The sequence below is a fragment of the Rattus norvegicus genome, chromosome 6, assembly GCF_036323735.1.
Source record: "Rattus norvegicus strain BN/NHsdMcwi chromosome 6, GRCr8, whole genome shotgun sequence".
In the NCBI taxonomy this organism is placed as follows: Eukaryota; Metazoa; Chordata; class Mammalia; order Rodentia; family Muridae; genus Rattus; species Rattus norvegicus.
This window is the reverse complement of record NC_086024.1, coordinates 106,129,053-106,155,291: the sequence shown is the minus strand read 5'-3', so window position 1 is coordinate 106,155,291 and position 26,239 is coordinate 106,129,053. Positions and strand designations below refer to the sequence as shown.

Below are 26,239 nucleotides of genomic sequence, written 5' to 3'. Positions count from 1 at the left end.
AGGAACTGCTGTTTCCTGTGATTACGTATGCAGTGACCTACTAATTCTATTCATATGGCCATTTGTTTTGTACTCTTTCTGTACACTTTAAAAGAACTCCCTGGGGTTCCCATCCCTCTGGGAGCTGCCCGGGCTTCCCTGGAAGCCCTGACATCTGACCTTTCCTCTCTATTTCTGCATAGTGTTCTTTGAGTCTTTGTTCAGGGGTCTCTGGAGCCATTCAAGGCCCACAGTCCATGCTGGCCGCCCACCCAGCAGCATCTGCTCCAGCCGCTTAATCTAGCATTTAAAAGCTCCCCTTCCAAACTCCCCAGCCTGGGCATTCTTCCAAGCCCCAATAGCAAAGGACCACAATGGCTTAACCGGCAGTGGCTTGCACGGTCTACCGAGCAGCTTTGATCTCTGTGGCACTGGGGAGGGATAAGAAATGAAGAAAGAGACACAGTTAAAAGGAAGGCCTGCATGTACACGCTCTGGATCCAGCCTTTCAACCCTGCACCTGACGGCTCCGTGCAGCCCAAGGAGCCAACAGGTATGATTTACACATCTCACACTCAACTTTGATACTGACCCTCGGGCAGAATTCCCCATCAGTTCCAAGCAATATACTTCGGAATTTGGAGTTCTCGAGGGTGTCTCTGGAATGTACTCGATGCCTTTAGGAATTAGGGAGTGTCTTGGAATTTATCTTTCCATCTAGTGTATGGCACATTTAAACATTTGGGGATCAGATTGACAAAGACAGGATTTCTGCCTGGGTTACTTTGTGGGTTATCCTACAGTTATGACTCTATAATATACCTATGAGCACAAGGCTTTTGTGACAGGCTGTGGCATGGATACTCTAAAACCGAGCGGTTTAGCTGGGACTGTGGCTCTGTGGTAGAACACTTGCAGAGTATATGCGAGACTCTGGTTTAATCCGAAGCATCGAAACATAACCACAAGAGTAACTCAAGGGCCAGCGAGGCGGGTAAAGATACTGACCACCAGGACTGGTGACCAGAGTTCAAATCCCCAAACCCACATGGCAGAAGACGGGAGCTGATTATTACAAGTTGTCCTCTGACCTCCACATAGGAGGTCACATGCATGCACGGCTATAGTCTGGCTAGAATGGGTGTGTGTACACGTGTGTTTCCCTGTCCCATCCAAAAAGGCCATCCATCCATTACGGATGCCTGTCTGTGATCGCTAGCCATTCTCGGATCTGCCAGTCTGAAGACGAAAAGAAAATGAAGGCAGCCTGGCTGCATTCCAGGTAACTTCTTCCTGCTTCTTTGAGGCTCCAAGACTATTTATTGGCCTCGGCCACACCCAGAATTGATCTCAGGTTTATTCTTTGTGCTTGGCTAATGGCCCAACAATGGAACACCTCTGTGCCCTCACCCTGCCTGACACCTGACCTCTAACTACATCTGAGCTGCAAATTCAGAGCTCAGGCTGAGGAGTATCACAATGTGCTGAGGAAAGACTTCACTCCACATAAGGACTAGGCGTGCAGCTTGGTGGTAAAGCATTTGTCTAGCACGTACATGGCCCTGAGTTCAATTCCTAGCGCTTGGAGAAATAAATGGAGGGCGGGAGAAATGGCTAAGCAGTTGAGAGCACTTGCTGCTCTTACAAAGGACCTAGGTTCAATTTCCAGGACTCAGAGGATCCAATGTCCTCTCATGACCTCCATGAGCACCAGACATGCATGTAGTACATTGACATACACAAAGGCAGAACACCTGTACACATAATTAAAACAAATGGAGTTGGCTTAGTCAACTGTGTGGCACGGATCAGTGATTCATGCTGTGATGTATCTGCTTGGCTCAGGGCTGTGTGGCACCATTAGGAGGTATGGCCTTGTAGTAGGTGTGACTTTGTTGGATCAGGTGTATCACTGTGAGCATGGGCTTTAAGGCCCTCATCCTTGCTGCCTGGGAGGAAGTTTTCTCCTGTTTGCCTTTGGAACAAGGTGTAGAACTCTCAGCTCCTCCTGCACCATACCTGTCTGGATGCTGCCATGCTCCCTGCCACAATAATAATGGACTGAACCTCTGAACCTGTAAGCCTGCCCGCAGTTAAATGTTGTCCTTAAAAGAGTTGCCTTGGGGGGTTGGGGATTTAGCTCAGTGGTAGAGCGCTTGCCTAGGAAGCACAAGACCCTGGGTTCGGTCCCCAGCTCCGAAAAAAAGAACCAAAAAAAAAAAAAAAAAAAAAAAAAAAGAGTTGCCTTGGTCATGGTGTCTCTTCACAGCAGTAAGACCCTAACTAAGACACATGCATTAGGGGGCAGAGCCTGAAAGATTACAAGTTTAAGGAAACCTGGGCAACACAAAACACTGCCCAAAAAGTGTCTGAGATTCTTGGTGTTCTCACTCTGTTCTTTGGAGACAATTTGTCTGTACACATCTCTAAATAGCAAGTACACCTGAAGTGGACACATTTCTCTGATGTCATCTTTAAGGAGACTCTTGCCTGCATCCATTTGAAAAGCTGACCAGAGGGCATGGGCTAGAAGATTTGGGAGGAAGTGAGGCTTGGGTAGAACTTCATGGCTGCTTTTGGCACAAGCACTAGCTCCCCACAAATTGATGGGAAATAGGAAACGGAAAGATGCTAGGTGTGGTGGTTTGAATGAGAATGCCCCCTATCCCACCCCAGAAACCATAAATTTGAATACTTGGCTATCAGGGAGTGGCACTATTAGAAAGGATTAGAAGGTGCAGCCTTGTTGGAGTAGGTGTATATAGTGGGTTGGCCTAATGCTACTTGTATTTTAATGCTAATATTGGGCCCCCAAGACTGGTTGCCCCAGAGACAAGAGATTCTGCGTGTAAGACTCCAGTGAGTCTGCCCCCAAGTTATTTGTGATTGGTAAATAAAGATGCCAACAGCCAATAGCTGGACATGGTTCTGAGGGCTGTGGGTCAGAGGAACCACAAGGAGAAGACTAGTGCAGCAGGAGGGAGAAGACACCACCATGGGTGAGGAGTCAACAGAACATGGCCCCGAGGAGGGCCCAAGTAGAGTTAAGAGCAGCCCAGATGAAACATAGTAAGTAATAACTTGGGGTTATGGATAGGAACATAGAGTAGTATCTGCCCAGCTCTTGAGTTGTTTAAAACTTATTGTAGGGCTGGAGAGATGGCTCAGTGGTTAAGAGCACTGACTGCTCTTCCAAAGGCCCTGAGTTCAATTCCCAGCAACCAAATGGTGGCTCACAACTACCTGTAATTGGATCTGATGCCCACTTCTGGTGAGTCTGAAGAGAGCCACAGTGTACTCAAATAAAATAGTCTTTTTTAAAAAAGACTCATTGTAAATATAAAGGTTGTGTGTGTGTCTTTCATCTGGGAACTTAAATAGCTAAGGTGGGGGTAGAAACCTAGGGCTAGGGTTAAACACTTTCTACAACTGGTGTGGTCTTGTTAGAAGAAGTGTGTCTCGTGGGTAGGCTTCAAGGTTTCCAAAAGCCCATTCCAAGTCTGTGGATCCAGGTGTTGAACCCTCAGTTCCTTCCCCAGCACCATGCCTGACTGCACCTGCCATGCTGTCTGCCACGATGGTAATGGACTGAAATTCTGAAACTGTCAGCCTGCCCTATCAAACCCTTTCCTTTGTAAGAGTTGCCCTGGTTGCGATGCCTCTTCACAGTACTAAGACACTGACCAAACAGAAGTGTTCTCCTCTTCCACACTTACTAACTAATTCCCTAGCTCTCTCAGATTCATAAAGCTTCCAGTGCCCACACAGGCTGGGTCCTCCTGTCCTTCCCTCTCATAGTCCACATTTACAAAAACTGCAGTTTGTAATAATGTCTGTTATAATGTGTACCTGCCTCTCTCGTCACCCCCAGCCACAAATCACTACCAGCTCTGTCTGTCTGTCACCAAGTTCCAGTACTGGCCCTAGGCCTGTACACAGGCACTTAAACACATTTTTCCCTTCAAAGATGAAATAATTTCCCTCCTAAAACAAATAAAACCTATGTGATGGAAGTCAGCTCTTGCTGCATACCTACTACATACCAAGAGACTGTCCATTTAAATCGCTTGTCACAGCCACTCTACAAAACAGACATAACTCCTGCTTTTAAGACAATGCAAGAAATTAACTATCTTGCCGCGTTCGTGAGACAGAAGAAGGAAGGAAGGAAAGAAGGGAGGATAAGAAAAGAGGAAAGGTAAGCTGGATGTACCAATAATCTCATTCCCTGGAGATTTAAGGCAGAAGAATCATAAGTTCCAGGCCTTACTGGGCTACATGACAAGACTCTCAGCACACATACACACATCACACACATACAACACACAAAACACATTATACATGTATAACACACACAATGCACATGTAACATACACTACACAATAGAACAAACACAACACACACAACATAACAAATATAGTACAATACAACACACACACATGCACGCACACGCACACACACACAGCCGTATATGTGGTCCTAAAGCCATGCTGTGTCTAACTCCTCAGCTTTGGTGGAGGAGGGTGTCTTGACAACCTCTCCCCAGTCCCCAGTGCTGATGGGAGAATCAATGGCCGCTTCTCTGCTCACCTTTCTGAGAGAAGGAGGGAGGCAAAGAAATGGGACCAAGTTATTAGCAAATATTTGTTTTACAAACCTTTACTGAATATGTCAAACATAAGACCTGGGAACAAAAGGACATAAAACACAGGGCCTCCCTTCTCAAAGGTCATTTCCCAGTTCTTGAATTTGATAAGAAAAATAACTACAGCTAAACTAACATTGTGGAAGTGTAGGTAGACTCGTTCATTTGTGTGCGTGTGCACACGCACACGCACACGCACACGCTTGCTTGCTTGGATTTTTCTCTAATAAAATATTAAGCCTGTAAGCTCAGTAATTTGGGTGACAGCAGCTGGAGGATTATGAGTTCAGGCCAGCTGGGGTTACATAGAAAGTTGCAGTCCAACTTGGGTTATGCAGTAAGACTCTGTCTCAAAAAAAGAGAAAGAAAGAAAGAAAGGAAGAAAGAAAGAAAGAAAGAAAGAAAGAAAGAAAGAAAGAAAGGAAGGAAGGAAGGAGAAAGAAGAAGAGAGGAGAGGAGAAGAGAAGGGAGGGGAGGGGAGGGGAGGGGAGGGGAGGGGAGGGGAGGGAAGGAAAGGAAAGGAAAGAAAGGAAAGGAAAGGACAGGACGTTAAATTTTATATATTGTGGCTCTCCCAAACATTCTGCATTGTGCAGAAGTGCCCAGCCCAAACGGAATACCTAGTCAATGACTACCTCACTGGGATAATATCTGAGGTGAGTTGTGAGTACAGTCAATTCCACGATTGGAAGGAACTGGTATTGTCATCGAGCCCCCTTATGAAACTGACCTTTGAAGAAGGCCCTCACTCCTGGGTTGAAGGATCTGGTCAGGCCTGGAATGTCCTTTTGGAGGATCCACAGCTTCACTATGCGCTGATGAGCAGACGACTGGCGCCACCTGGAGGTAAGAGTGCAGAGTGCACATTGAGGTCCCAGTCTCGGATTAGTACTGGGTCCAGTTAACCCATTCCACTCTGTCTAGAGAAATCCTCTTACTCCCAACAGCAACTGGAAAAAAAAAAAAAAAAAAAAAAAAAAAAAAAAAAAAAGCAACGTTTCCAAACAGAGCAGAGGAACTGAGAGTCCAGTTAGAGACATGGTTTATAAGTACAAAGAAAACTTACCAAAAGAAAGTTTGGAAAGTTGCTCACCATTTAGTTCAAACTTAGTTAACAGTAACATTCGCCTTTCATTATTTTGCCAGATAGATGGTATTTTGTGTTGTGTCCAGAACATATTTCATCTCATTTAATTCTCAGTAACAACCATGTGAGATGCATTATAGCCTTCTCCCCCTTTTTAAAAGATGTGCAATCGAGTGCTGGGGAGATGGCTCAGTGGCTGCTCTCCCAGAGGACCAGGGCTTCAATACCCAGCATCAACATAGCACCTCTCAATTGTGTATAACTCCAATCCCAGACACCGTCTTCTGCCCTCCCAAGCAGCATGCATGCAAGTGGTGCACAGACACACCCTCAGGTGAAACATCCATATAAATAACAAAACAAAACTATTAAAGGGTAAACAAAGTTTATTGACAAAATAAAGAGACAGGTTCCCCTATTACAGCCATTCTGTGGTGATCAAATGGCTATTCAGAGGGGCTAAGTAATTTCCTTGAGGTCACAGAGTCGAGACACAGGCAAACTGGGATTTGAACTTGGTTACAGACTCTGAAGCACACACCCTTATCTTTAAGCAACCTGAAGGATATGGCCGCCCAACACACTGAAGGTGGATCTCAGCCACCTTGCCTCTCATCCTCCATTCCCAGGCCGAGTAAATGGACCTACCTCCCCTCCCCTTATCCCCAACTCAGTCTCTGCTACCTAGGGAGTTTTTTTTTTTTTTTTTTTTTTTTTTGGTTCTTTTTTTCGGAGCTGGGGACCGAACCCAGGGCCTTGCGCTTCCTAGGCAAGCGCTCTACCACTGAGCTAAATCCCCAACCCCGAACCTAGGGAGTTTTAACCACGCCCCAGACTCACTCACCAACTGTGTGCTCTCTCATGTATGCTTTTTTCGTTAGTGAAGACTGGACCCAGGACCTCATACACAGTAGGCAAGTGCTCCATCATTGAGCTGCATTTCCAACCTCTCACATACACTTTAGATGTTCCTCTCTGTCCTCACTGTCACAGCCTCAGTTCAGGCCTGCCCAGTGCTTACCTCATTAGATGCCCTCCCTGCCGTGTGGTTGACTTATAGTACATTCTCCCACTGCAGTCTCCACGGGTTCTGCCATTGCTGTCCCAGTAGTTGGCACCCAGAAGACACTCAAATCTGAGTGGCTGAAGGTAGCCACGAGTCATTCTTTCTACTTTACCAATGCTCAGCGGAGCTGTACCATTCATATTTATTAAATCCCTAGACCCTATGCCTTCCTGTGTGACTGGAGTCAGAGCTTTCCAAGAGTCTGTGTGTGGGTTACAATGGCAATAGTTTGATGCAGCCAGTTGTGCGACGCACATAACGGGCAGAGTAGCACTACTCAGACTCCATTTCTTCTCGATGATACATAGAACAGAAAGGGTACATTACTAAACAGTCTTGACGCAAAACAGAGGAGGCCCTGTCTACATTACAGGGCAGCTTGGAAGTCCTTGCCATTGGCATAGCACGCTGGGATGGTGCTGGCTTTTGAGTGACTCTTTTTCTACCGGTGAGGTTTCCTCTTCCTAACTTCTGTGTTGATTAGCAATGTTCCCTCTAGGTCTCCTTGCTGACAGCTCCATAATGTAGGCATTTTAAACTGCATGTGGTCTGTTTGATATGTGTGTACATGTATGTAGGTACAGGAGCATACATGCCATGGCACACGTGTGGAATTCAGAAGACAACCTCGGGTGTTGATGACCTTTACCCTTCATATTGCTCGAGGCGGGGTTTCTTGCTGTTTGCTGCTGTTTGAACCATACCAGGCAAATAGAACAGAAGAATAGAAACTGGTGCTATTTTGATTAGCACGTTACTTACTGGTGTATAAAATAAGACATGTTCTTTTGTCAAATATTTCCTTTACCTGCTGGTTTACATCTGAAACTTCTTAATGTTTTAATCTCAAAGAATTAGGAATGGTGATACTTTAATTATGTTTGTCTAGATCCACTTGGGAGACAGAAAGCCACAGTAATTTAAGCAGGGGAAGCTTAATTTAAAGAGCCATTAAGCTAAGAAAAGAGAACGAATGGGCATGCAGATATATAGAGGTCTAAAATCTTCCTCAGCCTCCGGTGTTCAGAGAAGGACACTGGAGGGGAGATCCTGCCCCAAGATCAAGGTTCAGGCCTTCTTGGAGAAGGTGAGGTTGCAATCTTTGAGACAGCCTGATTCAAGTTGTTCCACAGTTGTTGAACAAGGAGGAAACCTTCTTCATAAGTGCAGGTGAATGAAGTCAGAGAGGAGGAGTCGGGACACCAGAACAAGGCACAAGGCCTAGGGCCTAGGGCAGGCAGTGTCTGCCTAAGGAGGGCAAAGGAAGGTGGTCCTTAAACCCAGGCATCACTAAAGGACTGTTCTGGGGGTTCAGCTGAAGGGCAGTGCCACAGGAAGTCCCCAGGCTTCTGTATCACAAACCAAGTAGCAAGAATAGGAAAGGGGCCAGCATCCATCCGGGAAGAGTCAGGAGAGGGCCCTTTGCCGCCCTCCCCTCCCCCCATTAGGCTCATAGGCTCATTGTCTAGTGGGAAGTACTTAGTCTGTTTTGCCAAGGCAGGCGCTGTAAGGTGGACTTGGAGAGGTCAGTCCACACAAGCTGTTATCAGCCATTAGAACCTGTTGGGAACAGGGGCCTGATAACAAGCAGTTAAGGCTTTGAGTCATGTAGTCTCTGTCCAAACTATTGAGGTTGGCCACTGCTGCACAAAAGCGGTGCAGACAATATGCAAGCCAATGAGTGTGGCTGTGCCCCAGTGAAACCTGATTTACAAAAAAACGGGAGTTGGCATGGGATCAGCCAGTTCCTGATGGGGATGGGCTGAGTGGAGGAAAATACAACAAAACAAATACCTTTTCCCACCAAGGTGGGGTGGATTTCAAGGGGGGAACAAGTAGGGTAAACAGCCAGGCAGAAGAGGGAGGCCCAACAAGAAGAATCTAGGGGTTTGGGTGGTTGCTTCTAAGATAGGATCTTACAGCCTTAGATCCTTAAGCCTCTTGCCTCGACCTCCTGAATTCTGGGATCTCGAACACGCCTGGCAGCAAAAGAAATTTAAATAAAGATAAATAACGTGCACACTGCATGGCGGGTTTTGTTAGTTTTGTGTTTTGCTGTAGCCTAAATTAATGAGCTACTGCACTGAAAGACTTAAGAAGCCAATAAATTATCTTTAAGGACTGACGTATGGCAAAATAAATCTGTATTTCAGAAGATAAAACCCAGAGAGGTTAAAAAAAAAAAAGCTTGTCAGAGACCTAGAGAGATGGCTTGGGGTTCAGGAGCCCTTGCTACTTTTCCAGAGAACTCCCCACCCATGTCGGGGGGGTGCCGGGTGGGACGCATCCTCACTGTCTGTAACTCCAGTTTCAAGGGGGTCTAATGCCCTCTTCTGATCTCTGTAGGTACACACACACACACACACACACACACACACACACACACACACACCATCTATTCACACGCATAACTTAAATCAAAAGGATTTTTTAAACTGCCTGAAATAATACAGCTTTTCTACTGTGGACAGGTGGGTGTTGCTTTCTGTACCCTGTGTCACAATGAAATGGGGTGTAACCACCCGATCTTTGGGAGATGCGGAATCTCCTTGTGATAGACATCAGCCCTTTACCTCTGTCTTATCCCAGCACTTGGAAGACAGAGTCAGGAGGATCGGGAGTTCTAGGGTAATTCTCAGTAAATTTAAGGCTGATTTGGTGTGTGTGTGTGTGTGTGTGTGTGTGTGTGTGTGTGTGTGTGTGTGTGTGCGCGCGCGCGCACGTGTGCAGTCTTCCTATTGGTTTGACCATATCTAAATAGTTTATCAAAATAAATCACATTCACCACTGCTCACTGAAAATGTTTGCTTTTATACTTTGCATATTGTCTTTCTAGTTCTGCGAGATAACATGAGGGGATTCTCTGTAAAGAGGAGAACCCGGGTATGAATACGTTGATTTGCCCATTCCACCCACCACTCCATGAATCTGTCTCTCCAGATATGGAGTTTAAAGTGGGAGGAAGTACAACTCATGGCATTGAGGATCAGACAGATCCTGGTCCAAATCCCAGCCCTACCTCTTACCAGCTGTGTGACCACCTGCTCTTCTCCTGTAAAGCCCTTTGTGGCCTTTATTGCACGGATGTTTGTTGAGCAAACATCCTTGAACAATAGACAGTGGCTCCTCCAGGTCAGAGGGAGGACTTTGGCAGTCTGGATAGCAAACAATGCCTCCCTTAGGACACAAGACCATGGCTGCTCTTGGCTCCCCTGCTAGTATCTCTTCAAATTGCTACGGCCAAATATCTGATACAAGAACTTAAGGAGAAATATCTAATTTTGAGTTCCTGACTTAAAAGGGGTGTGGTTCACCATGATGAAGACATGGTGGCAGGTCACATTGTGTGCATAGTAAGGAAGCGGAGAACAAAAAGGCAAAGGTGTTGGTGCTTAGCCCATAATCCCTTTTCCTGTTTCTTTTTGAGACAACAGGGTCATTGTAATTCAGCACTGGCTTGCCTCCAAGTCACTATGTAGCTAAGGACAATCTTGAATGTTCTGATCTTTTTGCCTCCACCTCTTGAGTGCTGGGGTTACAGGTGTCCACTACCATGCAGGGCTTTATATGGTGATGGAAATCAAGCCACTGTACATGCCAGGTAAGTATTTTAACAAGGGAGACACACCCCTGCCTCTCACTGCCTTCTTTCATTCAGTCCAGGACCCCAGACCATGGGATGATGCACCCATATTCAAACTGGGTCTTCCCTTCCCAGTTAAACCTAGAAATGACCTTAGAGACATACCTAGAGGGATGCAAATTAAGCATCAAAGCCCCCTTTAAAAGGTTAGAGTGCCTCGCCTGTAACATAAGCCCAACTTATGTGTGCTATCTACGTGACTGAAAGTGAACCCCATGTTCTTTCTGTACGAGTAACAAAGTCCTTTGTTTCTGGTCCAGGAGTATCAGGTCCTCTCTCAGCATCTCTGCACCACGGGGGTTAACTTGCTAGCTTGTGAGCCAGTTAAAGTTCAAACCTTACAGTTCCTAACATCATCACCAAAGGGTCACATCGATACCTCCCACCTCCTCGACCAACACTGCAGCTTGACATCTGTTCCCACTACAACATGCTGGGGCTTTGGCAGTGTCACCCAGGCCGATAACTGTGCGTCTCTTTGGATATTTGATTCCAGAAGAAACCGTCTTGGACGTCTGGAGCCTTTAATAGCTGATGCACACTCTTCTCAGTGCTCCCTCTTATAACACTCTCTCCTTCCGTTCCTTATGTCTGCTTTTCCTTTGAAATGCTATCAGTGACATGCTGCTGTCAACCCATCTTTCTTCTCTGTGTGATCTCACACATATTCATTTAAAGAACTGCCCTAGTTGGGGTTTCTATCGCTGTGACGGAATACCATGACCAAAAGCAATTTGGGGTGGAAAGGGTTTATTTCTGTTTACAGTTCTACATCACAGTTTTATCACTGAAGGAAATCAGGACAGGAACTCAAGGCAAGAAGATGCAGAGGCCATGGGCAGCAGCTGCTGCTTACTGGCTTGCTCCCAAAGGCTTACTCAGCCTGCTGTCTTATACACCTCAGAATCACCTGACCAGTGGGGACACCAACCACAGTGGGCAGGCACTCCCTCATCAATCGATAATTAAGAAAACACAACACAGTCTTGCCCACAGAACAGACTGGGGCTGCATTTTCTCGGTTGAGGTTACCTTTTCTTAAATGACTCTAGCTTGTGTCAGGTTGACAGAAAACTAGCCATCACAGGGACCTTACATAGATGGTGACATCCTCAATCTAGATCCAGTCCAGACCTCTAATACGACATAACCAGCCACCTGCTGAACGGTCCTGCTCTACTGCTGGAGAGGGGTAATTGCCCAAAACTGGCATTCCATACCAGCTAATCTTCCCTTCTAGATCCACTCTTTGTGTGACACACACGCACGGGCACACTGTTCCGGGCAGCTATCTTTGATCCTTGACAAGCCAGAGCCAAGCTTTGAGTGCTGTTCCTTCCACCTTATTTACAAAACCCATGCTCTTCTTTTCCCAGCACTGCTCCCCTTTCTGCTCCCGACACTCCCTGGTTGGTGACTGCAGTGCCCCCTTCCATAGTCTCTCACGCCTTGCCCTGTTGTTGCTAGAACTACATTCCTAAAAAGTCTGTCTGTGGTGTTTCCTTGTTCAAAACTTTCACTTTCAAAAAGAAAACAAAAACTTCTTTCCCCTCCCCGTTAACTTTTTCTTGTTTTGGGGATTTTGCTTGTTTGGTTTCTCTGGGTAGCCCTGGCTGTCCTGGAACTCTGTAGACCACGCTGGACTGGAATTCACAGAGATCCACCCGCCTCTGCCTCCCGAGTGCTAGGATGAAAGGTGTGTGTCATGTCACTGCCCACCAGCCCTTCAGATCCTTCAGCATCATAGTTCACCCCACTCTCTGTTATATCTCCCCATTCCCTGGAGGACTCTAATCTGCAATGTCTTTGGCCACTACCACTCCCAGTGGAAGAGGTGGGATGAATAAGGTGTCATTGAACAGCACTTATGATATGGCACCGATCAGTTTCATTATATTATTATTATTATTATTATTATTATTATTATTATTATTAGTAGTAGTAGTAGTAGTAGTAGTAGTAGTATTTTCATTATGCAACTCAGAAGTAGCATCCACTGGTCACCTGTGTTCTGCAGCCTCAAACCCACGTGTGTTTTTGTTGTCGTGTTTTATTTATTTATCTTAGCAAACAAGGACTTCATTTAACAAGCATCTTCATCATGCTTTGTCATCATACTTTGTTCTCATTCGTTCTCTCATCTTAGCTTTCCTTAAATAATAAAATCACTCTTTGGCCCAGGTGCCCTATTTCTACCCAATTACTTGCTGACTTGTTGGTCTGCTTAAGATCCCTTTGAGAAATATACTGAGTGATTCCTTCACTGTACCCGCCTATGGTACCCAAAGTCTAGGTTTCTGGTGATAATTGCTATGTCCACATCTCTACAGAGGTGTATTGCATATGTATGTGTGTCGCTACTGTATTTTTAATTGCTTTGTCGTCCTCTAAGCAAACAAATGAATACGCTGAAGTGGCCACCAGGAGGCGCCAGGAGCAGCGAGAGACCTGCGGTACCTTGGCGGTAGAGGTGGGGATGGATGCAGAGGCGAGGGAAGAACCCAGCTTCCTTTTTTAAGAATCAGTGTGAGCAAGGGAGCAGAGCCACGTTATTTTAGGGAGACTCTGTCGCACTCCCCCTCCCCCGGGTAGGTAGCGTCTGGGATGTGTGCACCCTGTTCGTAGTCTCCCATGGAGAGACGCTGGCTGCTGCAGCCCGCAGTAACCCGACCCCGCCGGCGCAGTGACTGAAGAGGCGCCGGGGACAGCGGCGAGTGGTGAACAAAAGCCCTCGGCGTGGGGGCCGGAGCCCGGACCTGGGGTAAGTGAAGCCGCTCGGGGACCTGGCAGCTTCCAGTATGGAGCGGCAGGGTTTACGGCCCTCTAAGAGCCCACTCCCCTGAGACGCGCTGCGGGAACTGGTGGGCATCAGGGACTGGTGTCTGAGTCCACCATGCTGGGGTTGATGGTACCTTTAACTGCACATCCAGCCTTGGAGATCGGATGGATGCATCTGGGAGGATTCAGGTGCCTTGTGCATCCTGGGCAAACACTGGGTGGGGGCTGGAGGAAGAGACAGGCAGAGCTCCCAGCAAGCCCCGCTGGAGAGGCTGGAGAAAGAATCCATCACTACGTTCACAGGAGCCTTTGGACACTCTCGTCAGCCCTTCCATCTCCCGGGGGCCCTGCGCCCCGGGGCCTTTTGACAGAGAGAAATCAACCATAAACTTCTTCCTAGGCAACTGGGGCCCTCGCAGCAATGCACTTTGGCATGCAGAGGCTTTTTCCCCTTTTGTGTTCCTGCAAAGCTACATCCCAGCAGCCCGACTAAGCTACAAACAAATAGCTAATCCTCCCGGGAATCCTCCAGCGCCTCCCTCGCTGGCTGCAGCCTTGCGCCTCAATCTTTGCAGGAAGAGGATGCATCTAGCGGGGCTCACGCCAATGTAGTCTCCGAAAGGCCCTGCATTCTAGGACTGAGGGAGACTGAGGCTGGTGTCTGAGGCCCAGCATCCCCCCACCCCAACTGCCCAGCCTGAGTTTTCGGGGCATCAGTTTTAGGATTTACGTTCCATCAGGCCCCTGAGCCTAATCCGAAATCGGATTAAGTTGGCAGGGGTAAATATGGCTGAGCAGGGAGAAACAGCTCACAGATCCTCTATGTCTCCCCATCCCCCTTTCATCTCAGGGACTCCAACAAAGGACGAGGCTCAGCTATGGTGGACCCGGTACCAGAAGAGGAGAAAGAGGGAGCGGAGCCCGGTGGCTCAGAAGGGGATGAGGCCACAGCGTCGGTGCCCCCCGATGCCCAGGGAGCCCAGCAGCCTGCTGCCTCCTCGGCCTCGGCCTCCGCGGCGGCGCCTCGCAAAGTCGAGGTCCCCTGCGGGGCAGAAGGTGGGCGTCGAGAGCAGTCTCCACTGTTGCACCTCGATCTCTTCAACTTCGCCTGCCCGGAGGCAGAGGGCAGCCGCTACGTCCTGACCAGCCCCCGCTCGCTGGAGGCCTGCGCCCGCTGTGCCGTCAAGCCCGTGGAGCTGCTGCCTCGGGCCCTGGCCGACCTGGTGCGTGAGGCCCCAGGCCGCTCCATGCGCGTGGCCACCGGCCTGTACGAGGCCTACGAGGCGGAGCGCCTGGCCAAGCTGCAGCAGTGCCGCGCTGAGCGCGAGCGCATCATGCGCGAGGAGAAGCGGCGCCTGTTCACGCCGAAGGGTCCAGCGGCAGCCCCGGCCTCCGCCTCGGCCTCGGCGCTGAGCGCGGGCAGCAGCAGCAGCTGCAGTAGCAGCAGCAGCCTCCCGGCCTCGCCCGCCTCGCGAGTTGCTCGCAGGACTTCTCCCAGTCCCCCTGCCAGGAGCCAGCCTCCGCCCGCGGGTTCTCGGACAGGTAGGAAGAGCCACTCGCTGGACTCGCTCTCCCGCCGGCGGGACGGTGCCCTGAGCTCCGAGTCCGGCGCCTCGTCGTCGTCCTACAGCGGGGAGAGCCTTCGGGAGCTTCGCTGGCCACCTCGAGCTTCAGCCAGGAACAGCTGCCCCGCGGGCTCGGCGTCCTCTGCACCTAACCCACTAGGCCGCCCTTCGGCCCTTGCTCTGGTTCCACTCACGGCCCGCAGCTTCAGCCTCGGAGACCTGAGCCACTCGCCGCAGACCGCTCAGCATGTGGAGCGCATCGTTCGCCAAGTGCGCGCTGAACGAGGCCTGCGCGGGGTACCCGAGCGCGACCGTAAGATCGCCGCCCTCATGCTGGCCCGGCACCAGGAAGAGCGCCTGTTGCTGGAGCAGCGCGCTGCTGCCCACGGCCAGTGGGAGCAACAGCGCGTGCGCGCCGAGCAGCGGCGGGAGCGCGAGGAGCGCGAGAAGCAGCGCGCGCTGGAGCAGGGCCGCCGGGCTTGGGCGGCTCAGGTAGAGGAGCGGCGCGGCCGCCGGGGTCGGGAGGAGCGCGAGGCCGCGCGGAGGCGGCAGCAGCAGTGCGAGCGCAGCGAGGAACGGCGGCGGGAGCTGGCGGAGCGCCAGGGTCTGCTGCGGCGGGAGCGGGTTGAACGCGCCGCGCGTGACGACCGGCTGCGTAAGCTGCAGCAGGAGCAGAACCTAAAGCAGAGGGAGGAGGGCCTGCAAGAGGGGCGGGAGCGCGCCGAGCTGGTCCGCAGGGAGCGCGCCCAGCGAGCGGCGCGCGCCAGACAGAAGCAAGAGGGCCAGCTGCAGCGCGAGAAGCGGGAGCTGAGCCGGGCCGAGCGGGCGCGCCACGAGGCGCTGCTTCGAGGCCGAGTCCGGCAGCAGCAGGAGGAACGGGAGGGCCTGCGGAGCTCCCTGGAGGCCAGCTTGGGCCGCGCGCAAGAGAACTATGAGCAACTGCAGGAGCAGCGCGCCAGGGAGCTGCGGGAGCGCGCGCGGAGAGAGGAGCTCCAGGGTCGGCGGGCGAAGGAAGCGGCCGAGCGCAAAGAGCGGGAGCATCAGGCGCACTTGGAGGCGCTGGCACGGGCGGGAGAGCGACGGCTGCAGCACGCTGCGCAAGTGGCCGAAGAGGCGGTGCAGCAGAAGGCCCGGCGCGTGATTCAGACTCGCCTGGAGAAGGAGAGGGCCCAGCGTGCCAACAAGGAGAAGGTGGAGAGAGACGAAGACTGCCGCCGTCGGGAGTTGCTGCAGGCCATTGGGCGCAAGCTGGAGCGCAGCGAGCAGCTCTCTCGAGAACGGCGAAGTGCGCTGGAGAGCGCTCGCTCCACAGCCCGGGCCTCCTTCCATGTGCGGGAAAAGGTGCGGGAAGAGACCAACACGCGCTCTTTTGACCGCATGGTGCGAGAGGCCCAGCTACATGCCAGCCTGGACCGCAAATGACAGCCACCCTGTGCAGGCCATGCTGCTCTGTGTAGCCAGGAGTGGCCTCCCTTAGTCACTTTGACCAAACTCCAGGCTTCTCCAATCCTGGTGCCACACCATGAACTCTCCAGACTAACGAACCATGAGGCGCTGAGAAGCCAGACATGGTATTTTTTCCATCTGCCGCCATTGTTTTATAGACCTAACTTCGTTTGGAAATGACATGGCACAATCTACCCACATTCACTTGTGTCTTTGGGTTGGAATAGAAAGTAGCTGGGGAGGGGAAGGGTCCCTGTAGGAGAGAGCACAGAGGCCAATGTGGGCCTCTCTGTCACAGCTGCCTTGGGCATCTTTCTAACATCTGCGTCCAAGACGATTTAAGTTGCAGCAGCCGAGGGGCTATCTCCCAGACTCACCTCTATCTTTGAAAATACAAGTTGCACAGAACTTAAGTTTCCCAAGAAAGCACAGGTCTTCCAAGATGTTAGTTCATGCACAAACGACTACAAAAGCTATTGCTGAACTGTGACTTGGACACGTGAACAAATTATCCTGTTCCCATAACATTTTCAGTTGAGTCCCTAGGCTTTCTAGTTAGACAATCATCTACAGATAATAATCACTTTTTTCTCCCAAGCGGTGTAGGGAATGGGTTGGATCGGCGAGGCTGTTTAGCTTTAATGGAAGCCCTCCATCCCCCACCTCCCAGGGGGTGATGGTTTCCTTAGGCAGCAGTGTTCTACCCCATGAGGCTTCCATGGATGGTGATGTATTTCAGTGGAGGCAGTGTCTGATGCCCACTTCCCTGTGTGGGGCCAGCTCCTGCAGACAGAAGCCATTGCCTTACGAAGCAGAGCTATCTTCAGTGCCTGCCCAGGCCAATCTTGCCTAACGCTCCAGCCTTGAATACAGTCTGGAGGGTGAGCCCTGGAGTGTGTAGGATTCCCTCTGTGACTTAGTTCAGTGCTCCGGGGACAATGTAGGATCCTTGGCCTCTTGCCTGTGGTGGCTGAAGGGCTAGAATTGCCTCTGTGTCGAGCTGTGCTATTGTTGGTAGGGTATCAACTCTTCGCTGGTAGGGGAGAGCCTTCCCTCTTTAAATTCCTGGTACCCTCTCACTTGTACCTGAAGTATTTAATCACTCTCTTGGTGCCTCACCTTTCCCATCTGTTAGATGGGGCCATCAGAACTCTTCTGGTACCTCAAGGTCTCCTGGATCCAAAGTATCACTTCAGTGTTATTTGTTGGTCTCCTTTGTGCCTTTCTTGACCTGGAGTTGGGAGGCAGGAGGACTGCTGTTAGCCTAGTTTGTTTCTGGTAATATGGACTGCTGGCATTAGGGCAGCGGATCGCAGACAGATGGCCGAGTAGCATCCAAGGTGTGTGTGAGGTGGGGAGGGGTACTTGCAGTACCAAGCCACTCCCTGGTTGAAGGTTCAGTTATCAGCAATTTTAATATGCCATATAATGCGCCTTTCCCCACTTACATCCACCTATCAGCTATGTCTACATTACATCAAGGTCAGGAGTAAAAAACTTACCAAAAAGAAAGGAATCAGGGTAGAGACGTACTGCGTTAGGTGTGTTTTTGTGTATATTCTGCTGGCGGAATCATCCCTAAAATGACTAGCTATTGCCCACACCCCTCTCATCGACCCTACCCCACACTAAGAGGAGTCTTGTGTAGAAGAAAACTGTGTTTAGATGTCACATATGAGATAATGTGGGACCAGGAAAGGAGCTATGCACCAAGGCTTGTGTCTTGAGTGGGTGGATTCTCCCTTAAATTTCCTCTTTAGTGAGCTGTAATAACGAACGGTGTTGTGTCTGAGACAGGAGCATTTAACTAAAAAGTTAATGTGATTACAGTCCTTTGATCTTGTGGTTCCTGGGTTGCTTCTGAAACCTTCATGGAGAGCTCCACCCTTCAAAGTCCTTACTTCAGAGTATGAACATTTGCTTGAGGAGGCAATCTGGCATTCTGAACCAAGCACTGGAAAGCACGCGGGCGATCTCACATAGCAATCTCACTGGCTCTCTTCCCCAGGTTGCACGGGGTGATTTTAGGTTGATCACCTTTCTTTAGTTCCCACAGGTGTAGCACTGAGATCATCATTCTAAGCTCTGGTGTGTGCAAACTGAGACTGACGGTGACATTTCTTGTTTCTGTCACTCTGGAACTGCAGGTACAGTTGCTACACACAGGATTACATGACTCCTGTGTCATGTAATACATACAGTGTAATGCACCATCATGATTTAGTGCAGAAGGAACAGTCTTGAGAAGCTCATTCAGATCCAGAGTCACATGTGATGTAAGGGCCCAGGCCTGAATGTTACCAAATTAGACACTGAGAGAACCACTATGGAAAGATACAGTTTAGATTTTTACCCAAAAGTCCATATGGCCAAGTATAATTAAATCAGAATCAGAATTCAGACATAGTAACAGTAAGAAAGGGTCCCTTCAAGTTCCAGACCATCTACTAGGATACTCTACTAAAGTTGGACATGGTGGTTCACATCTATAGTCCTAACCCTGAGGATGCTGAAGTAGATGGATAATTTTATTGAGTCAGCCTGGGCCAGATAACAAGACCCTGTCAAAACAAAACAGACAAACAAAAAATGGAAGGAGAACCACCTGTGTATTTTAAAGAAATGTTAGTGTTTCTCTCTAAAGATAATGAATGTCCAAAGTCTCTTTTGGGCCCCTAATTTAAATTTCCACAGAAGAGAAGTTTTACTTTATTCTGATGTGCAGCGAGAGGACATCGGGGCAGAGCAGAGATGATAGATGGAGAATTGTCTCCAAACAACATTCTAACAAGTGTCTATAATTGAACATGCTGAAATTTCTTGCGATCTAGGAGATTCCAACACTGAAGTGGCCTCTGCCTCACATTTACTCTTGGAACATTTGCTACTCCAAGAAAGAGAGAGTGAAGTAATATGAGAGGGAATGGGAAGGGTTAGAAAAGCTTTAATTCAGTTGAATACCAAGAAAACAAGCCAAAACCATTCCAGAAGAAATTATTGGTGAAGCTAGCCCAACGTTCTGCTGTGGCAGGGACAAGAGTCTACACCCATCTGGATCAGAAAATGGAAATTTCCTTTTGGAAGCACACAGGCTGGGTTTCAGTGGAACAGTAACAAGGATTTGCCAAAGGCAAAAGGTCTGCAGGGTAATGAAGATAGAGGAATGTCTTGGTCTATTTTATGTTGCTCTAACATAATACCCAAGGCTAAGTTAAAAAATAAAAGAGATTTGTTGCTGACAGTTCTGGAGGTCTAAGAACAATGTTGCCAGCATCTGCTTACCTTCTGATGAGGACTTGAGGGGGGGACATCATATTTCAGAGGCACCCGGGGAAGGTTTTACACATGAGACAGGAAGCAAGAGACAGGAGAAGCCAGAGGCACTTGTATGTCAACTCCCTCTTAAAGGAACTCAGCTACTCCCACAAGATGGAACCCATTCAGCATTACATCTATAATGTAATTACTTTTCATTTGGCCCCACCTCTTAAAGGTCCCACCACCTCAATACTATCACCATGGCAGCCAAGACCCCAGCACATGAGCTGTGTGAAGGGCAACAGTATCCAAGGTATAACAATGGGAATGTGGATATTATGTAGTTCTTTTACAGTCTCCCACTATTACACAGTCTGTAGCTACAGATGCAACTCTGTAGAGGGGCAACATTCTATTTACCATCAAATCCCCTGTAGCCCATGGTATAGAATCTCACCTAGATAAATACATAACTATTGGATGGAGAGGAAGCTGGGAGCACGATGGATGAGTGACTGAGAAATGAATGGTGAACAGAGAAAATCTGTATAGAATGTTTATGCAGGCCTCCATTCAGTCAACAAATCCTCATTAAGCAATACTGCGAGACAAATACTATTCTGCTAGTTTGTTTGTTTTTCGAGGAAGAGTCTCTCTGTGTAGCCCTGGCTGTCCCGGAACTCAAACTGTAGACCAGACTGGCCTCAGACTCTGGGATCCGCCTGTCTGTCTCTATCTCCTAAGTGCTGGAATTAAAGGAGTACATCAGCACTCCTGACCCCAAATACTACTCAGGATGCTGGTGAAATTGAATCTCAGGTTAATTGTGATCTGTGCTAAAGTACCACAAAGAAGTGTTTGCTTCCCCCACTGGGCTTGCCTACCTTCCCACCTAGACATATACATTCTCAGTGAGCCCTAATTGTCCCGAAAAGCACTAACCTCCAGCCTCTTTAGTCTCCTAAAGACAAGCCATCTGCCAGTCAACCATCATGTAGTCATTGTTGTACTTTTCCTTCACGAAAGGCTTGATTAATAGGGTCAAATTTATAATGCCATATACTTAAAATGATGAGGCATGGGGGAGAGAGAGACTGAGATACCGCCCTCCAGGGTGTTATAGGTCATTCTAGAGAGGCGGCATAAATAATCATCGTGGATCCAGAAGGCCAAGCCTCGGGTCATGCAGAGTCCCAGTTCACCAAATGGGGTGTCTGCCCCATCACTCAGCTGTTCTTGCTAAGACAGTTAACATTTCAGAAATATTTCCAGTGTAAAAGTCCCTCCAAAGAGATTTCTGGTTAAGTCTAAATTGATGAGAAAGTTAAAAATATCCCACTCCTAGAAACCTGACTAAGAGCATCTAGGCAGCTGAGCATGGTGGTACATGCCTTTAATCCCAGCAATCAGGAGGCAGAAGAAAGTGGATCTCTATGGGTTCAAGGCCAGCCTGATCTACAGAGGGAGTTCCAGGACAGCCAGGGCTCTTACACAGAGAAACCCTGTCTCAAACAAACAAACAAAACCTCACGTTGCCCACAGGTTGCTAGGTAGACTTGCCTTTTCCCACTGTGTAACTACAGCTCTATCTTTATGCCTTAGAGAAGCTTGGCAAGACCATAAAAAAACAGCTGTTGGTAAATGTGGTTTTGTTTCTTAGAGTCTCTGTGTAGCCCAGGCTAGTCCTCATCTTGCCATCTTCCTGACCAAGCACCCAAGACCCAGGATTACAGGCATGCATCACCATTGCCCAGTAATACTTTGCATCACTTGACACAGCTTGGAAAGAAGGCTCTTAGGGACCAGCAGAAGACATCTCTAGTTCTAGAATGGGTTAGGTGTTCTATGTGGTGCCTGACTTTTCATGTCTGGAGTAGCACCTAAATATTACAACTGGTCCCAGCCTGGTTATGGGTGTCTCTACCAAAGACACCTCATTGACTCAAAACACAGAGCTCTCCGGCATTCTCTTTACCCCCACATCCTCCTGCTTTATGCTCCTGCCCCCCCCCACCAGTTTGCCCCCAGTCCTGTATAACCACCCCTGATGCTGCTTGGCTTCTAATAAGTCAGGTCTGGTACAGGCTAGAAGCATTAGGATGTTAGGGCATGGGGACATTTTCTTCTGAAGATCGCTGACAAAACAATCATTTGCAGTTACTGTTCCCCAACTCATCGTGTGCAGGCATGGCCCTCGAGGTGACAGAGCCCTTCCCATTCATCACGCACACTCACAGCCCTCATCAGCAGGAATATCAGTCCCATGTGACTTTTCAATCACCTGTCACTTTGAGTGGCTTGTGTCTTTCTTCCTCTCCACTGGCACAGCCCAGTGTGTGTGTGTGTGTGTGTGTGTGTGTGTGTGTGTGTGTGTGTGTGTGTGTGTGTGTGTTTTGTCTCTGACTCTTTCACAATTCACAGGACTGTCAGAAAGATGACTCACATTCCCAGCGAGCAGTAAGTTATTTCTCAGGGAAATAGTCTTTGCTGGAGGGCTGTTGCCTCCACCTTCTTCTAGTGGACTGAAGGATTCCGTCTGAAGACTGCTTCAGACTCTTGTCTATTAAGTGGTATCTGCATTTCCGGGTCCTCTACTGAGCTTCCTGGATGACTAAGACTTTCCAGGTTGCACCAAGTCCCACCTTTCCCATGTGTTCCTTCACTTATGTGGCAGATTGAGTAGGAGATGGAATTTAGGTGTACTACTTTGACATTTGAGAACATCTGAGAGTAACAGAATGAATGGTGTTCACAGAGCTGCGAAAATCCACTTCACACGATTACTACACTTTCAGAGCAAGGGATTTGCCAAAGGAGCAAGTGTCTTGGTTCCTTCAGACTAACCCAGCTCTCCCCCACCTGCCCCTTTGTTATGTGTTAAATAAATGGAGGCATAGATCCCACTTGGTCGGAAGTTGTTAAAATGGCTCTTGCTTTAAAAGCTCTGGAAAACAGCACTCAATTAGTAGACGGTTTTGGCTGGTCTTAGGGGGCAGTAAAGGAAGGAATTAGAGTGGTTGAGTTTAAACCAGGTACAGGGTTGAGGGGGGTTACCAGATTTGGATGGTATCTCTTCTGGAGTTGTCTGTGTCAACCACTATGACAAGACCCCAAATATCTCAAAGGAAGGGCAATAATGATTCCCCTGGGGCTGGGTGTTAGTCTCAGGTTGGCTGAGGGTAGGAGGGGGTATGGGATTTTGTTTTTGTTTCTTGTTTTCTGAGGTTGGTTTTCGTTTGTTTGTTTGTTTTGGTGTGTGTGTGTGTGTGTGTGTGTGTGTGTGTGTGTGTGTGTGTGTGTGTTTTGTTAGGCAGTAAAGTTGATATGGACAGTAAATTTGAAATTTGTACTTTATGGATGTGCATTGATCCACAGAGATGCTAGGCAGATAGATGGGCTGGCTTGGGCTGGCCCTGACTGTGCATTGGACATGAAGATGAAGAATGTAGCAAGCTGCTGGGCGTGTTGCCCCTTTGTCACTTTCCATCTGTCCTTGGATATCCTAAGATCCCTCTTAGAATCTTAGAGGTTTCCTGGGCCCTCAGCAAAATATGAGTGTAGGCAGAATGTTCCTCCCAGGAATAGCTGCCTGTTTGAAAAGTACTCACAGGATGAACAGAATGCATAGCAGAAGAGGGAGATTTGCTAAGTATGGGGTGGGATTACAAGGACGGTAACAGCTCATGCATTCGAAGCCCTTACACTGTGCAGGGGGACATTTACACTTTTTTATCATTATCCTTTTAATTTTATAGGTTTGAACATTTTGTTCGCACGCATATGTGTCTGCTGTCCATGTGTGTGCCTGGTGCCCTGCCCCAAGAGGCCAGACTGGAGTTGCAGATGGTTGTGAGCTGCCATATGGGTGCCGGGAACCAAACCTGCGTTCTCTGGAAGAGCAGCCAGTGCTCTTAACCACAAAACCACCTTTCTGCCTCCACGGGTCACATTTGAAAGCACTTAATTCTCACGGCGAGACAAGCACTATTAGTCTCATTCTATAAGGCGATAGAATTGAGCCACTAAGTAGTTTTTCCAAAGTCACCCAGCAAACGCTGTGCAGTGAGCATGGCTCGATAATACACATATTTACCCAGTGTGTTTTGTTGCTTCCTGTAATCTATGGGAATGGCATATTATAAATGTAAATAAGACTTCTTTAGGGTGTCCTGATTACAACTCTTTGTAGCTCATCAGCAAACCTAGAAGATTCTGAGTTCTGTTGACAATGAGATGGAATGAAACTCTCTGCCAAGAGACAAGGGGCCAGTTAACTGATCTAAACCTTACCACATCTGGGATGGTGCCCCTTCTATAGCAGAGTTACCCAAAGTGTGATCCCTGAGGAGTAGGACCGTCAGTCTGGGTTTCAGCTATCTCTGGATGATTCTGACATATACTCAAGCTTGAAACCACTGTAGAACTATCCTTCCCAAATGAGTGACCATGAGGGCATGAGTCTGTTTAAATTTAAGCTAACTACCTTTAAATAAAACTGAAAATTCAGCTCCACACATGCCAAGTGGTCAGCAGCCACATGCCGGAGAGGCCGTGATTTTGGATGGCACAAATCTAGAACTTCACAGAAAGTTCTACTGCAGTGGTGGTCAACCTGGAGATCTTGACCCCTTTGGGGATCTGAATGCCACAGGGGTCACCTAAGACCATTGGAAGACACAGATATTTACATTACAATTTATAATGGTAGAAAAATTACAGTTATGAAGTAACAATGGAATAATTTTATGGTTGGGGGTCACCACAACATGAGGAACTGTACTAAAGGGTCACCATGTTAGGAAAGTTGAAAGCCACTGTTACTGGGGAGCACTACTCCTGGGGAGCACTGCTCCAGCATCTTCTACTCGAAGGTATCCACAGACCACGGCATGATATCACTTGGGAGTTGTTTAGACATAAATAACCTGGGCTCCATCCCAGACTGCATCAGAGTCTGGCAGGTTTTTGTTTTGTTTTGTTTTGTTTTGTTTTGTTTTGTTTTGTTTTGTTTTTGCAAGACCCCCAGGTGTTTCATGTTACATATTCAAGTTGAACTATCCTTGTTGCAGAAGACAAGTCCAGATAGTGTTCCACTTGCCTCTGTGGTGAGCTCCCACTGGTACATTCTCCCTACCTCCTAGTATTGGCTATTTTTGTGTCTCTGTGACAGACCATGAGAAAAGATTCATGTCAGTGCAGTTTCATAGGTTTCTGTCTATTGTCCTTACTCTATGGATTCTGGGGCTGTGCTGGGTCAAAATATTATGGCTATGGGAGCGTGTGGATACAGCTGTTCACCTCATGGTGGACAGGAAGCAGAAAGCCAAACAGGGATCAGGGACAGGGACAACCTTCAAAGCCAAGGCCCCTATAGCCCAGCCACTTCCTCACGCTGTGCACCGCCTCAACGTTTCTACATTCAGCTGCACTAGCCCCACTAACTGGGACCCAATCTTCAGCACATGAGAGACATTTTACATTTAAACCATCCCTCTACCTCAGCGTTCCTTTGTAACTCTTCGTTGGCTGTCGAATTGTGTCCTCCAGAGCTTGGCTTCCATTTTCTGGGCTTCTCGATTCAAGTTCTCAGGGAAGCTGGCACCGTCTATCCATTCATCTATCCATTAGAATGCTAGGAGCAAAGCTCTCCGCAGCCAGGTGTGCCTGTGTGGGGAATTCCCACTCCAGACACTCCATGCATTGTGATGTATGGGCTGGCTGCAAGGATCCAGAACTCAGATTCCAAGTATCTCTAGGTTTTCTGGAAGACTTTGTCCTACTGATAAAACAAATCAATTAAATTATTTTGTAAAGTGGCTAGAGTACTAGAATAAAAAAAACCCCTCCTCTTTGGTCTCAATATTTTGAGGCGCCACTGTTCCATTTTACATATTTTCTGGGTACCATCAGTATCGCCAGCCATAATCAGCTACTCCTTCAGACACAGGTAAGCACCCGTTTCCACTATTATGTGAAGCTGGGGGTCTAGGTGGAAAAGCCTGCTTCCTTCCTGAAGTGGGGGCCTGCACATCACTCGAATCGCATGTGGCAATTGCCAGAGAAGCCCTTCCTGCTGCTTGCTAAGATTCACAACAGAAAGGGATGGGGGAATGAAGCAGTTTTCAACTCCTTAATGTGAGTGTACCCACAGCCCTGGGATTCGAGGTCAGGCTCTGTTGCCACAGGTAAAGGGAGGAAAAGGAGGAAGTGAACAAAACCTCTCTGGCAAGATAAGGGCTAGATATGAAAGGTTATTAAAACAAGTCAAAGAGAGGTTACAGAGAAAAAAGGAAGGAAGGAAGGCAAAAAAGAAACAGGGGCTGGAGTAGTGGCCTAGAGGTTAAAAGCACTGGCTGCTCTTCCAGAGGACCCGGGCTCCATCCTCGGCACCCATAGGGCGGCTCCTAATCCTCTGTAACCCAGTCACAAGCGTCCTGGTGCTCTCTTTTGGTCTCTGAAGGCACTACATGCAGGTGGTACACATGCGTGCTGGTAAAACACCCAGAAATTAGAGAGAGAGAGAGAGAGAGAGAGAGAGAGAGAGAGAGAGAGAGAGAGAGAGAGAGAAACTTTTTGTGCTAGTACATAAGTTATTCCAGGGCATCCTGGCTTACATAGCAAGATCCTGCCTCAAAAAAAAAAAAAAAAAAAAAAAAAAAAGAGGGCGGGTGGAGGCGGAGAGACATAGCTCAATGTAAATGGTTTAATGTGCAAGCATGAAGACCTGAACTCAATGCCCCGGAGTCTTTGTGGGCAAGCCAGGCATGGTGGT

The 26,239-nt window shown here is 48.4% G+C and overlaps 2 protein-coding genes across 3 annotated transcripts in view; one reads left to right on the top strand and one right to left on the bottom strand.

Moving 5' to 3' along the window:
- The window catches only part of Susd6 (sushi domain containing 6), a 132,718-nt gene extending 107,609 nt beyond the window's left edge, over positions 1–25,109 (bottom strand). Inside the window, exons 1-2 of one of the 2 annotated variants that reach the window (XM_063262461.1) lie at positions 24,965–25,109; positions 5,355–5,464 (exon numbers count right to left, since the gene is read on the bottom strand). The gene's annotated coding sequence lies outside the window, so the exon portion shown is untranslated. The remainder of the gene's footprint in view (positions 1–5,354; positions 5,465–24,964) is intronic. The other variant, XM_063262462.1, reaches the window with a different exon arrangement.
- Ccdc177 (coiled-coil domain containing 177) lies at positions 12,879–19,465 on the top strand. The gene is made up of 2 exons (NM_001399190.1): positions 12,879–13,181; positions 14,049–19,465. The coding sequence occupies exon 2, from the start codon at positions 14,077–14,079 to the stop codon at positions 16,183–16,185; it is 2,109 nt and encodes a 702-aa protein (NP_001386119.1). The 5' UTR covers positions 12,879–13,181; positions 14,049–14,076; the 3' UTR covers positions 16,186–19,465.
- Positions 25,110–26,239: the final 1,130 nt, after the last annotated feature.

What these genes read in the sequence shown, in the direction of transcription:
- Ccdc177 (NM_001399190.1), top strand. Translation starts at nt 14,077, where the DNA reads ATGGTGGACCCGGTACCAGAAGAGGAGAAAGAGGGAGCGGAGCCCGGT.